This window comes from Ylistrum balloti, unplaced genomic scaffold, assembly GCF_031769215.1.
Source record: "Ylistrum balloti isolate Yb309-2 unplaced genomic scaffold, AGI_CSIRO_Ybal_v1 Utg370964, whole genome shotgun sequence".
Lineage (NCBI taxonomy): Eukaryota > Metazoa > Mollusca > Bivalvia > Pectinida > Pectinidae > Ylistrum > Ylistrum balloti.
Genome location: NW_026782542.1, coordinates 481,537 through 498,657, shown reverse-complemented (window position 1 = coordinate 498,657; position 17,121 = coordinate 481,537). Strand labels below are relative to the sequence as shown.

At 35.3% G+C, this 17,121-nt stretch overlaps 1 protein-coding gene across 1 annotated transcript in view; it reads right to left on the bottom strand.

Moving 5' to 3' along the window:
* Positions 1 to 2,543: 2,543 nt before the first annotated feature.
* LOC132559785 (transcription elongation factor SPT5-like) overlaps positions 2,544 to 17,121 on the bottom strand; it is a 55,243-nt gene continuing 40,665 nt past the window's right edge. The window contains exons 2-3 of the mRNA XM_060224412.1: positions 3,496 to 3,933; positions 2,544 to 3,259 (exon numbers count right to left, since the gene is read on the bottom strand). Of these exons, the coding sequence (XP_060080395.1) occupies positions 2,544 to 3,259; positions 3,496 to 3,933 (1,154 nt within the window). The remainder of the gene's footprint in view (positions 3,260 to 3,495; positions 3,934 to 17,121) is intronic.

Below are 17,121 nucleotides of genomic sequence, written 5' to 3'. Positions count from 1 at the left end.
TTTCATTAGACAAACCCCGAGTACCAAATGGTAAACAAAAACACACGAGGTTAAGACATAGTGCTTAAACATTCAGAAATCACTTATTCGGAGCCAGCATTGGCTACTAATCAACGTTGTCACTATGGCTCTTCAAATACAATTACCTATCACTTCTTTCATTGTAGTACTTACATTGAATGATACATGTTGATGTCACTGTGAATACTTCCTTTCGGAGACAAATCTTTGAGCACAGGAAAACAAATTAGTTTTTTGCATATCGCAAAAAACATTCATGACTCTACTCAATCCCTTCTCCCCTCCACCCATGCTCTCTCCTCCCTATCCCCCTCTCTCTGTTCGATCAGGACCTTGTAGTGGTCACGTCAAGAAAGGGAAAAATCATTTTAACGCTCTCGTCTTCATTCTTAAATGCTATTATGCATTCTGAAATCTAAGAAGAACAGGATTAGATTTCCGGTATAGGAAGGACAATCAATTGTTCTAAGAAGTGCTCTCCGGATAAAATTTCTTATTACATAATATGACTACCCGAATGTCATTCAGTACAATTGACAAGATTCATTAGTGGGTATTGTTCTCACACTAAAACACATTACGAGTGTACAATCAAATAGCTGATTTAGTTGTGTACTGTTGTCTCTTATCATAATCCCCACAGACGTAACGTACCGAGTATGAACGAGAACATGTAAACTTTCGTGCAAAAATCTAAAGCCTTTCATTTTAAAATCGATCGCACAGAATCACACCCTACCGCTCGCTATCACGCGATTGAGAATCCCTGGTCCTTGATTGGGGATTGTCTGAATTTTATAGCCATACAAACGAGAATAAAGATGTTCGTTGAACATCACAAAGCATTTAAGTAACAATGATGAGCACCACTTAATCGGCAATTTAAAAATGGTATGTGCCAAGGTAAACTGGTTTGTGTCGGATCAGTCGGAACGAGCACTAGAATTTTGACAATTAAATATATGGAATAAAAAACAAGCGAAACGACACATGACAGTCAAAAGATTACATATTTTGTCGCCCATATCCATAATTTACAATGAAGCGTGCATACCAGCGCACTCAACTACAGTATATGTTATAGTATAATTTAAACTATTAAACGATGTCTTGGAAGTATATGGCTTTATAAACACACGTCGGAGCTGTTTTATAGTTGACTAGGGGCAGTTCCTTCTAGATAAAGCCTTATAGCGTATACTTGTATATTCTCTTTACTATCTTGTGTCTTTTTCTATGTGAGTGCGTTATCGATTTCGGGGGCCCTGATAACGGACCTAATAAAGTTGGTGCATAACTCCTTTAACTGGAGTTAGTGTCTGGGCCGATAATATCTAACATTTACAATGATCATTTTTGTGTGTACAAAACCTAAAAAAACACAATATAGGTTTAAATTCATGATGATGTTAAAATACTGGATGACAGTAAATGTGTTATGTCTGTTGTCTATAGTTGCAATTAGCTATTGATTTCTTAACGCCAAAACATTCTAAAAATGATACAAGAAATTATTTTCCGTTGTAATTATGTTGACAGAAAAGACAGCGTATTATTCAAACAGCTTTTGATCGGTATTAGATAACCTAGAAAACATACTTCTTATTCGAAACACATCGCTGTCATCTCAATCTTAGGAGAAAACTTCATGGCAGTTTTATCTCGACAGAAATACAAAGAGTGAATGGCACTGTTACAATGGAAAGTAATAAGGATATGTTCCTAATAAAATTAAGGTGCTCCAAATGCGCAAGAATTTGCTACCAAAGCATCCGTGAAAACCCAAAGGCCTTCCGCAATGCATAGGACGACACGTCAGCTCAATAGCAGACTTGCTAATGGCTGTTATTTTTCAGCTGCACTTTCCAATTTTTTTGTTCTCCTTTTTTTCTTTTTGTTGCGCGTATCAGTGACATCCAAATATCTGAATTTGTTCAGAGCTTATATCACCCAAAAAGTTTCATAAGTTGTACGAATGAAATGCGAATAGTTTTTCACGCGACATATTTTTTAAAATAAAATACCGAAAACGCTTATAATAACTCCTCTCTTCGATATGATTCTACAGCAAAATTTAACATTTATACAAAATATTGACGAGAATGACGGAATAGTGGATATGAAATAAAAGCGAAACAAGTGCATTATTACAGGAAATATCTATTAATACATTTCCATAAGGCAGTGTAGGAACGAACTTGAAGAATAGAATAACCTCAACAGTACAAAAACACATTATTTATCGTTATTATTTACATTTTTATCATCAAATTTTGTATAAACTACCAAAAGCATATTAACATAATCACTATATCCTATTTCGCTAGTAAATTATAAATGTGCTGACGTCTAATTTGGGTATATGTATTGCAGGTTACTATAAATAAATATTGTCTTTTCAATAGAAACCCAAAGAAAAACAGCTAAATTCAATGCGTTATTATCCTTTTTATTGAAATAAGTTGTTGTTAAATGAATTCGTGGTCTAGTTAAGTGTTGGATTTGTTGAAATAGTCTAAAGCTTATATTGTATAGTTAAAATAGTCTGGAGCTTCATTGGTAACGTTAAAATAGTCTGGAGATTTACTGGTGTCGTTAATATAGTCTGGAGATTTACTGGTGTCGTTAATATAGTCTGGAGATTTACTGGTGTCGTTAATATAGTCTGGAGATTTACTGGTATCGTTAATATAGTCTGGAGATTTACTGGTGTCGTTAATATAGTCTGGAGATTTACTGGTGTCGTTAATATAGTCTGGAGATTTACTGATATGGTTAATATAGTCTGGGGATTTACTGGTGTCGTTAAAATAGTCTGGAGATTTACTGGTAACGTTACAATACGCTGGAGATTTACTGGTGTCGTTAATATAGTCTGGAGATTTACTGGTAACGTTACAATAGGCTGGAAATTTACTGGTGTCGTTGATATAGTCTGGAGATTTACTGGTGTCGTTAATATAGTCTGGAGTTTTACTGGTGTCGTTAAGATAGTCTGGAGATTTACTGGTGTCGTTAATATAGTGTGGAGATTTACTGGTGTCGTTAATATAGTCTGGAGATTTACTGGTGTCGTTAATATAGTCTGGAGATTTACTGGTGTCGTTAATATAGTCTGGAGATTTACTGGTAACGTTACAATAGGCTGGAGATTTACTGGTGTCGTTGATATAGTCTGGAGATTTACTGGTGTCGTTAATATAGTCTGGAGATTTACTGGTGTCGTTAATAATATAGTCTGGAGATTTACTGGTAATATAGTGTGGAGATTATATAGTCTGGAGATTTACTGGTGTCGTTAATATAGTCTGGAGCTTTACTGGTGTCGTTAATATAGTCTGGAGATTTACTGGTGTCGTTAATATAGTCTGGAGATTTACTGGTGTCGTTAATATAGTCTGGAGCTTTACTGGTGTCGTTAATATAGATTTATATAGTGGTTTATGGTGTCGTTAATATAGTCTGGAGCTTTACTGGTGTCGTTAATATAGTCTGGAGATTTACTGGTGTCGTTAATATAGTGTGGAGATTTACTGGTGTCGTTAATATAGTCTGGAGCTTTACTGGTGTCGTTAATATAGTCTGGAGATTTACTGGTGTCGTTAATATAGTCTGGAGATTTACTGGTGTCGTTAATATAGTCTGGAGATTTACTGGTAACGTTACAATAGTCTGGAGATTTACTGGTATCGTTAATATAGTCTGGAGATTTACTGGTGTCGTTAATATAGTCTGGAGATTTACTGGTGTCGTTAATATAGTCTGGAGATTTACTGGTGTCGTTAATATAGTCTGGAGCTTTACTGGTGTCGTTAATATAGTCTGGAGATTTACTGGTGTCGTTAATATAGTCTGGAGCTTTACTGGTGTCGTTAATATAGTGTGGAGATTTACTGGTAACGTTAAGACAATCTGGAGATTTATTGGTATCTTTTAAACAGTCTAGAGCATCATTTGTATCGTTAAAAAAGGCTAAAGCTTTACCAATATTTTCACTTTACTATTTTTTTATTATGAAGAACATACTTTAACTGGTAAATATTCCTTAACATACAATACTAGATTATTCTATTTATTTTACAATGTTTATATAGACACTATATGAAATATGTCCGCTTTGTTGTTATTCAGATTTCTTGTACATTTTTTTCCTTTTCTTCATTTTATGTTGCATATTACCTCGTTAGTTGTTCCTTTTCATTACAAGGGGAAAAACTATGCCCAGAGGACCATTGTTATTCAGGCTGTAAAACATTTGTAAATTGATCAATATTATTTGTAGCCGTAGGTGATGTAGTTTCCCACCCACAACATTAATGTTTTAATCACACTACCGCAGTTCCTCCACTTTGTTAATTACATTGCACAAAATCACGAAACTAGGATCTCTTGGCCTTGTCGAACTACTCAACTAAGACACTTACACAGAGAGTGAACATAATATAGAGTTCAAAAGATGTCATATTCATCCTAAAACACTGACAATTAAGATATTAGATAGAGAAGGGCGGATCTTTAATTAGGTCAAATATAGGATCGGTACGAAAACAGACGAATAAAGAGGAAATTCAATTTTTCAAATAGGAAAAATACATATTTTCAAATTAAAGCTGTGTAAAAGACAGGAGGTAGTTTTTTCTACTGATGAGCCGTGTTCACATACCTAATTTATCTCATTTTTTGTTAATTACAAACATTCTTCATCATTTAATGACGAACCTGTTTCTTCGATAAAACTCGTTTATAAAGATTTTTACGTTCTCTTCTTGGTATCCAAGTGCATTTAAAAACACACTTGGATAATGAGAAGAGAATGTTAAAATGCTAAAAACGTTTTGAGTATTTTCAGTAATGGTTTAAATTCAATATTTGTCAATGCTCTGCAATTCCAAATTTTGTTCAATAGAACTGATATGGCAGATAAAGTGCTGGTAGTTGAAAAAGAGTATTTTTTTTAATTTTTGTTTTTTTTTCTTGCGATTTTTCATAATTATTTTTTCAAGATCAAGGAACGAACTGAAATTTTTATATTCGAGCGTGACCCCCTAGACAGGATTCACGTATTTTGAAGATCTATACTAGAGCAAATTGAGTTAAAATTGTTGACGCTTTTAACGGAAACATGGTGTCAATTAAAATGCAGTCAACAAGAACAAAATCTACGAGATATCGTAGTACGTGTTCCGTTTTAATTCATGTGTAAAGAAATATCTGAAAACACAAAGGTAGCAAAACAACTACTTTCATATTAAATTATGCCTTGTGTCATACATCACAGATAATCCTGCTGAGCACAGTGACATGTAAGTAGGTGGTAAAAGCTGATATGTATCTATTCAGTAAATAAATGGGAAAATTGAATGACTGCGAAAAGCTGTAATCTTGTTGAATTTTCTGAACGATTTAGCTTCGATATCGCCCAGCATTACATGAACTAATACTTGTGCATAACTCATCCTGAACCTAGAAGATCTGTTAAATTATCGGGTCTCTACGTCAATACAGATTTTATCAAATCGGCTTCTAGATTTCATAGTTTGGTCTCCTGATATCAGCGATTAGTCTGAGTAAGACAATGCATTATTTTGTATATGCATTCCATCTAGTATTAAATTTGTATGGTTATGTTTGTCCGCCAAGGAGCACAGTGTTTTCTACTGAATGTTTAACACTGGAGTGCAGAAGAACTTAGGTGTTGGACCTTAAAGATTCATTATTCCAATTTTACAGCCGATAAAGTAGTCACCATACTTTTATGGGTTTATTATAGCCAAGAAGACTAAATACTGCGTGGATGGTTGTCACATCAATAGCGTTCTCATTACTTATTAATAGACATGTTTGAAAATTCCCCGCTCGTGTTATTAGAGACGACAGAATCACTACAACGCTGTACTTGGTGTATCAACCGCGTCCACGTAACATTTTATGTATGGGTCAATAACTGTACAATAAGGAGATAAAGATATATCACTTAGCAGCTGACTTGGTCAGTCTAATTCATTAGAAAATCACCATTAAGTTTATACGTGTTTACAGAGCGGTAACTACTAGGATATTTCTAGCATCGAGCTAAGGAAATAGGATAGTGATTTTTACTCTCCTGGAGATGGACAAAGGATTTGTTTGCCTGATAACAAGACACTACAGTCTAAGTATCTGTTATATGAGTAATAAAAAAATCCTTGGTGTACAAGAATGTACTCAATGGCTTTTGGTTTTTACTTGTTTATATTATACCACGTGACGATTGTATTCTGGCAGATAGTGCCTTTTAAGATTATCATGTTTTCAAAGCCTGAAAGAAACTCCACACACACTTTTATCAATCACAATTACAGGGCCATCATTCAAATTCATACGCCTATATACATACAGGTTCATAATACATATTCTATAACATGCACGGTAATAAAATATGATGTTGGGCTAGTTTTTTTAAAAAGTAATTTAAGCACTGGTGTTGAAAACTTTAGCGGTAAAGATGTAAATGGAATTCATTAGTGAAGCAGGACACCTTATCACCTTGTGAATTACTGCAAGTGGTACATACAATATGGTTGTATTTTGTCCAATGCTGTGTAATACCGAGACGGCACTGAGACCAACCCTCGTAACCGATTTTAGACTGCAATCGGGTAAATCATCTTCTTTTCGTGTTTTGGAGCTGTCAGCTTCTAAAGAATTGTTTTGGAGGAGACATAGGCGCATCGCTCTTTGCGTGCACATCTGGCATTGTGCTAGTACCGCCCGGTGTACCTTAGGTGCCTAGCTGAATGAGCAATCATTTCAGGCATAAAAACCAAACAACTGGGGAACAAAATCTTATGAAAGAACTTGCAAAAATTGAAGCAACGGCAAGGCCTCTCACAAATTGATATGTTCGTGACATCCCGGCCTCAGTTACTCAAAGTGACGTTAGAAATAACCAGCAGTAATGAAAACATCAAACATAAATCATAAAAAGCTGTAACATTTCTTTGAAATTACACCGCTGTAGAATATTGCAACAGATCAATTTTTTAGGATCAGTTTTGATTTCCAGTGATATAAAACTTACTATTTAACCACTGGCTAGCTATATTCTTTGAACAACTGGGACCTGGTGTCAATTATATTGCTGTGTACTGCAAACGATCATAACGAACGATTTACTGTTACCTAATCATTATCATTTTTCAGTTCATGATCAATTTCAAACATTATTTTGAATGCGTCATTGCTGAGGACCATATTCATTAGGTTTATTATGAGTGAAAGATTAACTGCAGTCTATTTATACAAAACATCGAAACCAGTCAAAACTTAAAAGAACATATTAATATCGGTCATAAATACATGAACAAGTCCTTCAATCTCACTTTCAAGTATATAGATAATTATGTTGTCTTTAATTGAAAACAAAATGTTTTATCATAATATTTCTAATACCCACAAGAATTGGAAAAAAACACACCATATTCTTGTACATCAACTGCTTAGCTCAATTTTTCACCTCAACGCAATCTCAGTCAAACCGTTTTGTAAGTGTGATAATTTTTATTCACCTATTAATAAAATTTCCATTTTTAGATAGTAACGATCTGTTTCCCACATTCTTCCTTTTGCAGGTCATATTTGAAACGGTAGTCAAGAGATTGTTACCAGTTTCACGATTTGGGTTCAAAATGACATCAGTTTAAAGGTAAACTCACAATCCAGTATTTCGAGAGAAGCAGGTTGATAAAGAATGTCGGGGAAGTTCAAGGTATGGCCATGATGATCATATTAGGGAATATATATATCTTTTTTAAAGTTATCTTTTATACATTTTCTATATTTTCAAGACATTTGATAGACAATATATACATACTATGATATAATGAAGATTGTTGGCAAAGCAATAGACAAATAGACTTATTCACGATCAGATGTATTTAAGAAATAAAAATTATGGACAAAGCAGAAACGAACATAGATAGAACATTGCAGAAAAAAATATGTCAACCTCATAATTTACCGTCTTATTGCCATAACATTCGAGATTATAAAAGTTTGTCAACGTCGTATGTTGGCCGTTGATCTGGCATTCCATACGTTTCATAAACTACAAATAAAATGTTTTTGTGCTCGTTGTCACCAATGGACAGGCAACTATTTATAACTTCAATTGTAATTCTATTTTGAAAATCATAACATACCTCGTGATGTAAATATTCCAGAGGAAACCCTAGGTACTTCGTTTCGTGATTACGTCATATCTAAGTTACATATCAAAGCGAAAAAAATTACATTGTTAAGGATTTTTATGATACACTTAAAGAATCAAGTCAGAATTGTTATCCTTTGTTATCTATTTCATTCAATTATTGTTAACGATAGCATGATGAGCTTTACTATTTCGGCTATTCTTTGATCTGAACATGTTTAAACTTGCAATTTGAATGTATCTGTTATGCATTAGATGACGAAAATTATATCTGAATGCAAATATTAATATTGAATTGCTTCTGGATGGTAGAATACTGTCGGTATTTAAAAAGAAAAAAAATGACATAAATTTCATTTCTATTTTCCCGAATTCTTTTCATATGGTTAAATGATTAGACTGTATACTGCCATCCAATAACAGCTCTTTGCTTCTACAAAGCAATATACCAACAATCATTAAACCCCGAGTAAACTTTGCCTGCTGCAACTGAATTGACGATTTGCCCACGATTAGCTACGGTCAAGACCGCGTGCCATATATTTCAGTAATGTATATCATATCGTGATAAAGTGTCAGTTTTAGCTTAATAAAAATATCTCTAAACGTTTTTATCGGCCATCACAATTGGCGATTCGGGAACCATGTGTAAAATAAGCTGGAATTGCCAGTCACTCTTGGGAGCAGAGGTCAAAGTAATTTCTTCTGAAAATACAGATGATAGAACTATATTACACGAAATGGCCGTAAGTGATTTATCTCTCAGTAAATTAATGCGTCACAGATACAAAACAAAGGAAAATACATGACCTATCGTGGACCTAATAATCGTCTATTTATCGGCGGGATGAACCGATCGAATCAGACTCTTCTCCCGACCTACAATGATTTCCGGCTCTGATCCGGGTCGGAGATTAGGCTATCTAGTGGTTAAAAGCTCTATCGGATAACCGAGAAGATTCGGAGTTAATTTCGTGATAAATGAACCTTAAGAGGATTTCCGTTGCCCCATAAGGGCTCTAAAGGAGTGTAACACTCGTCTTCAAAGGTTAAAAAGATAGCAATGCAACAATGTCCCAAGTCACGGGGTCCTAGCACAGATCTGCATTTCAAAGCCTTGCAGTGGCTTCTTAAAGGATGATGGACATCATTGGCAGTTTTGTGGTTTTACAGGGGACATGCTTTGAATGCAAATCTATAGATATGCACACACGAGACTCATTAATATTATGTTTTAAAATCAAGCTACCTTCACCAGGTTTTAATGTCTTCTGATTTTTACAGATCCTTCAGTGTCCCTAATCTGTATGGAAAAACAAGGCTGTTTATTTTGCATATATCACAGAATATTGGGGGTAATTATGCAGCCTTGGTTATTTCCCTTGCTTTCCATAGCAAGGCGGAGGTGAAATGATAATGCGCCAAATATTAGTCGTAAATAATGCATGTCGATATAACATAAATATATACCAAACTTAATTCAGCATGGACATGATTGTCGGTATATGGCATTTATTTTCGTTGGAAATGAAGGCAAATTATATATTTTAGATTAACTTTATTCACCTTATAAACTTAACCTAAGCATGGTGCTGTCTAATGCTGTTGACTTTAACTTATGCAAAAATTCTATACCACTGAAACAGTCTTTACTATTTATGGTGTAATCCGACATGTGAACAGACGTCATCGTTGACAGTTCAGCTCATCAATTGAAATAGTCACATTGACAGTGTAATCCGTCGAGTGGAAAAACTGTGCTTATTGACAGTGTCAATCAACAAATGGGAAAGAAATGTTGACAGTGTAATCCGTCAAGCGAAACAGTCGTCAATATTGACAGTTTAGTCCGTCAAGCGAAACGGTCATCATTATTGACACTTTAATCCAACAACCGAAACAGTCGTCATTATTGTCAGTTTTAAGTCCGTGAAGTTGTGCAGCCGTCATTTTTGGCAGAGTAAAAAGTGTAAGTCATTTTAACATGGAGGCGTCGTCTTTTCAATGACTACAATAAATCCGTTTTTACGTTATCATAAAACTTCAACAATGATAAAATATAATTTCTATATAAATAGATTTTTCCAGCTATTTAATGCACTTTAGCGTTCTTAGATCCTGACGATAAATCCAACTTGAAAGATTTACAGGTGTTATTTGCCTGTAGATAAGGCATCCAGTAATTCTATTCCTGTCTGAGGACATCATTGCATTTCCTGTATTAACAAATAGAAATATGCTTGCTTAATAAAGAAGGAACCCCCCACTTATACACCATAAAATGTTTCCAAAGAAGAAATACTGGCTAACCATGCTTCGGTATTACAATCATTTGGATTGCCTTTAAATCATGATGCAGACTTTCCCCGTTTATAATGGATTACTAAACTAAATTCCATACAAGCAAGGTTTTCTTGCTTGCTAGTCTAGTTATTCAACCAAGCCTTTGTCAAAACTACTGGCAACCAATCGTATTACTTTCAAATTTTGGTTTTATTTTAATACTTATTATAAAAGAAGTGGAATTAATAGTATACGGATTTTACAGAACTCTAAATATCTTTTGACTAATCTTCGACACCCTCTTCTCAAAACATTTCTTCTATAAACCAACTGAGTTTTCCAATCTGTATTCCACCATACCCATTCGAAACTGAAAGAACGCTTTCGTTCTCGTATTATGAAAGCTTTCTTTTCAACGAAAAGTGAATGGCGTTATAAACATTCATATGCTTAGGTCGTCGATGAAATAGAAGACGCTTACTCTTCCGGAACACCTGGTCTTTTTCTATATGAACTCTTTCAGAAGCCTCTTAGTTATTTATTACCTTTGCTCCAGTATGCCCTAGTTTTAATGAATTTCAGTTTGGATTATATTGATATATCGGTATTTTTTAAATCTTAAGACGGCTCTGTAGTAACCGTTCAATGGATTTTCCACAATGTGAAATTTCATTGCAAACTTAATATCCAGAAATAAGCTATGCTATTAATATTTATTAATTTCATTTCAATGAATCATCGCTCTGCAAGCAGGAAGACTATGTAATAAAATGGCGGCGAAAGCGATGCGGGAAGATTTACATGTTCTTTGGCGGAAGCGGAAGTCGAGCATCAGCACTGACGTACAAAGTACTAGGTGAATGCAACAGAAAAATCTGGATTTTTTTCGGCATGTAGAAAGATAATACAGTTCAGGGAGTACTCCATTTCAGATATCAAAGCATTACGTTTAGCGACTAGGAATAATTAAAGATAAAAAAAACTAAAAGTTGTATCGCTGAAATGGTTTAAAGCATTGCTTTCACAATCAGACATACTCCCATATGTCCCATCGATCCTCTCGCGGAATACTGGTTGCGTCAAAAATTGATCAATCCCTCCGCGGTCTCGTCACACTACGATTTGACATTCATAAGATAGTCCCCGGCTACATAAATCACAATCAAGCACACCAATCGGGCTTGTAAATATGAAATATCGGTGAGATAAAAAGAACGATCTTATGACACATGGATGCGAGTATCTTTCAATCATTAGTGATCGGGGGTATATATTTGTATTAGAAAGAATTGTCAGAAATCACGCGCTATGTCACAAGTCAAAGGCGAAAGGTCAGCCAATTATATATAACGGAGATATGTGTGATGTACGCCATTGGATCGATGTTTGACTAGAGAAAGGCACCGATATGATTTTGTGTTTTCCGACTCGATAAAATAACTGATTAGAAAACACATTATTTATTGATAGGTATCTGTCCTGATTACGTCACTAAAGAATAAGATCGCAAGCAGAAAATATGTTTTGTTTAAATCGACAGTCTTTAATCCGAATCAGCGCTGACAACCAGAGACTTGTATCATTTGTGTCAAAGATAAAATACACTGATTGTTTATATAAGATCGAATGTGTGGAGCACAGGATTTGAAACATCATAAACCATTCTAGAATTTCAAAATCTGCAGGGTTATCGAAGACTGGCAATAAAACCAAAAACAAAGTTTAATGTATGGCACAACTGATAATGAACATTATATCCTGACTTTCAGAAAAGACCAGACATGGGGAGTGTGTTCTTTGCATGCAAGTAGCCATTAACTGGAATAAAACGATTTATTTTAATGCGTGTGAGGTTGCATGCTTTCTTGTGAGTGTATTTGCATGTATCTAAATTGTGGCATTGAATCAAGGCAAAACTTATTGAGATAATCTAAAATGTCAGTATCATGTGGAATTACATTTAAATTTCCCGCCTACGAGAGGATTAATGTTTATAAAATCTGACTGAAAACAAAAATTTGTTCAAATCTTCGACGCCTCCACCAGAATTCGATTTTATGAATACAATAGCAATAAAATACTAACATGCAAACAAAATTTACATTAAACTCACATTCAATAAGACAAGGACTTAATACTAAAGATTGGAATATTACTGGATTAACAGATATTTTCTTAAAGCGTACACAGAGAGTAAGACCAGATGTTCAGGAAGATGAAGCGTCTTCTGCTAAGTATCATGAAATTATTTTTAATCCGTAGTGTCACATTCCCAGATGAGAACCAAGTAAAGAACAACGAAACAAGTATTCTAATGTACATCAAACAAGCACACCTTGATATCGTATAAGGATGCATATTTCCCAATGGAATCATTACAACGACTGTAAAACATCCACATCATTTTCGTTAACCTACATCTTTTAAAATCCTATATTGCTAGTTTATCTGTCGGTTTCCGACATTTTACATGAAAATAATGATATTGAGGACAACCCCTTGAATATCAAATTAACATGTAAGTCAGGTAGAAATTCAGAGATTAAGCTCTGTTGGAAAACGGAAAAAAATCGAGGTGAGCGACTGATAATGATTAGTCTGCAGTGTCCTTGATTTCTATTTCAGGTGAGTTGTAGAAGACGATGTATTAGTAACCTACAATACGATCAATTAAACAAATTCTTCCTCCGTTATCTTTTCTTTTACGTATTTTTCACAACTTACGCTTCAATACACAACCAGAAAGCAGTACCACAATTCTTTAAAAAGAACGCTTTAATCAGAGGAGAACGAAGTTGTTCCCTTAATTTGGAATGTTCTCATTAAAGATATTTTTGACAAGTGTTCAAAATTGGTTGAAAGCTCTTGGAGTTTTTTTTAATCCACATACTTTTGATTCTGCTATTTAAGCAAAACATCATTGTAACCTTGAATTCATAGCACTAGGAATGGTAGGATTGAGTAACTAGACTAACAATTTAAACGCTATTTACATAGATTATAATATATGTTTATGATCAAAATTGATTTTTAAAAATGACCACGAAGACGACTAATTTGTATATCAGGATTCGAAGAAAACGTGAGGAAGCATTATTTTGTAACGAAAACTAATATCAGACCCTGAAGAAAAATAGGTTTCAAGAATAACATAATTGGGGAATGTAATCACCCGCAGGTAGCGTGAAACCTGCCGGTTTACAGAGAGGCACTCTGATGATTTCTGTTACACACAAATACGGTATCTAGTTGAGCGGTTCAGTGGTTCTAGACGTTGAGGCAGAAAAAGGTTTAAATATACCAGCAAAATTCAAAACATGTATCGTATGTTGTTTAACACTTGAAGAAAGTATCGAATAACTTCATACAATACGGGCTTATATTGATGCTATGTTGAATTTAACATTATATTTTTTCTTTCCTTGTAGGAAATCTATGTAGATTACATATCAAACCGATACTAACTAACTATTTAAACACTGCTGTTTTACTTTACCATTCCAATATCTGTTTATAAATAATGCTAAAATGGGGAAACAAGATTAATTCGTTCGTTAAACTAACATATTCAGGAAGGTTAAATACAATCTATTTTTGACGCCAACGCTGCCTCTAATTGTAAACTGATATGTAAATTCCGTCAGAGGCGGTAAATCCTCGTTACCCAGGGATATTAACAAGGAAAGGGAAATTAACTGCATCGTCTACGTATGGCGACATTCTTCAACTGAAATTCTAATCAAAATAAGGTCAAGGTGAAGGTTACATTATAATAGATTAAGGTTGTAGGTTGTAGTGTGACGTTCGTCGTCTTCATTTCAAAATATCCCCGAGCAAAGACATGAAAAAGTCACTGTTCAAGCATGTAAACAATATTATCTATAATATAATATACAAAAAGGATAAAGAAACGCAGGGTGAACTTTAATCCAGCAATTAAGTATGCTATCGGGCTTTATTTAAAACGAAATTTTGTATACTTACAGATAAATTAAAGCTTAAAAAATTCCCAAGTCTGTATTTTGCATCTGACAATTGGTTTAGAGGTACTAACGATTAAATTGAATGGACCCATAGGATTGAAATTGAAATTGAACAGAGTCATCAATATCTTGTGTGTCCGCCGTTTGCTGTGGTCACGGCCCTTAGTCTTCTGGTCATAGAGTTCATGAGAGCGTTAATCCGTCTTATGGGGATGTTGTCCCACTCTTCAATCAGAGCTCTGGTCAACTGCTCTCGAGTAGCAAGGGGTGGCTGGCGCTTTCGAACCTGTCTATCCAACTGGTCCCAAAGATGCTCGATCGGGGACAAATCAGGGCTATATGGCGGCCAATCTAGTGGTTGAATGTTGTTGTTGGCCAGAAAGACTTGGCAAATCCTTGCTACGTGGGGCCTAGCATTATCCTGCTGGAGGGTTAGATTATGCTGCTGTAAGAAAGGGATAACATGGGGTCGGAGGATCATCTCTATACTTGCCATCAATAACAACCAATTGTGATTTTAACCCGTTTGAGATTCCTCCCCACACCATTACTGAACCGCCCCAAACCTATCCCTCTCTACAACGCAAGCGTCCGTTAAACGTTCGCCACGACGTCGGTAGACACGTTGACGGCCGTCAGATCGATAAAGACAGAATCGAGACTCGTCCGTGAGGAAACTTGTCTCCACTGCCTCAGTGGAGCATGTGCAGCGACCCAGGCCATACGACGCTGACGTCGAGTAGGGGTAAGGTGTTGACCTACATAGGGGCGACGTGCTCTTACACCAACTTCTCGTAATCGATTCCTTACAGTTTTTGAACTTATAGGACGCCCATGATTTCCACGAACATTAAGTGCACTCTCAACGGCAGTAAGGCGCCGATTACCCACATGAGAGACGACGATATAGCGATCCTGACGGCGTGACGTTACGCGCGGACGTCCTGACCTAGGTCGATCGGCCAATCGCCCAGTTTCCCGAAGACGTCTTACAAGACGTTCTATGGTGGAAACATTAACACCAAAGTGCCTAGCAACCTGATTTTGCAGCTTTCCTTGCAACAGCATCTGAATGGCCTGACCCCTCTGAATTTCTGTGAGTCGTGCCATTCTTAACACGAATCAAATTCTCAATTAATTTTAGGGAAGCAGTTGGTCTGTATAAAGACTAACGAAGAATGACTTGACCACCGCTGCATGAGACCAGAACAACACGGTGCACAAGATTCTTGTTTTTTGTCCTTCCTCAATTTACCAGAGCTGCGCACTGTACCGTGACTTAATATACATGACAAGGTTTAATATGACCTAATTACTCAATCCATAAAGTTTCACTTTATTTGGAGAACGCGTTTTCAAAATATCGGAATAAATATTACCCTGCGTTTCTTTATCCTTTCAGTATATGAATCGGTGGTACTGGTTGGGCAGTTTTTAAATTTTATAAGACTTCTTCCATGTAAACAACAAAATATTACAGTCTGCGTTTTACTCTCCTTAACGATTAAGACAGCAACATCATTGTGGCAGGATTAAGCCACGCTTTGATTCGGGTAATCACATCAGTAATTCAGAATTTAGCCATACTCAGAGATGGATAAAATGACCATATCAATGAAGCAGGATTTAGCCATATCAGTTAAGCATGATTTAACCACACTCAGAAACGGGCAAGATCACCACATCAGTGAAGCAGAATTTGGTAACACTCAAGAAATAGATAAGATGGTCACATCAGTGAAGTAGGAATCTTTTCATGTTTTTCAGCCTTAATTTCTTCAGGTTTAAAATATACTTGATGTCAATGAAAACGATATATCAAATTAGTCAAAATGTCTTCTATTTATACTACAGCGTCACCAAACGGCACATTGATTTACAGATACTTTGGTTATGTATGTTTTGTAAATTCGTTTTACAAAATTGAGTACGTAGCGTCCTTTAATTCCCATAAGGATGAATAACTTTCCTGTCCTGTAATTGTATCATGTGTGCTTAGCATGCACACATTGTTATTCTCTAGATCTAATAAACATGAAAAGAGATTCAAATAATATTTGTTAAACATTATTCAATATTTTTAGTAATTATTTCCGAATTGAAAATCAATCACATGTATCAGAAGATGTCAATCATCATCATCATCATCATCATCATCATCATCCATTACGAACGTATTTTATTGTTTATTTCTCTGTTTACTCAGAAAGTAGTTGCACTTTGGATTATAGTACAATGGCTATTTTTAAATCTTCTTATGAAACATACAGTCAAATATGAATTCCAAAAGTGAAATAAAAAGCTACGTCTAAATGGGTTTAAAAAGAGATAAACAAGGGTTGATGTTTTGGAGCCTGTTCTGAAGTCGACACGCGTTCGTGATTTTTATTATATCGTGAATGATTCCAAGAAAACAAAACTAAGTTAGTCGCTGTAGTCCATTGCCAGAGGCAACACGTAGCTCTGAAATCCGTTTCTATCAACCCAGCTTCCATCTGTCACTGGGATTTGTACTGTAGGTTGAGCACTTTTGCGTCCCAAGTTGAATTTATTTCCTTTTCCGTGATGCTGTTGTTCATTTCGTTACCATAATTTGTTATTTTTCCCCTTTTGTATTGTAACTAAACTGGATTTGTTTCCATCTAA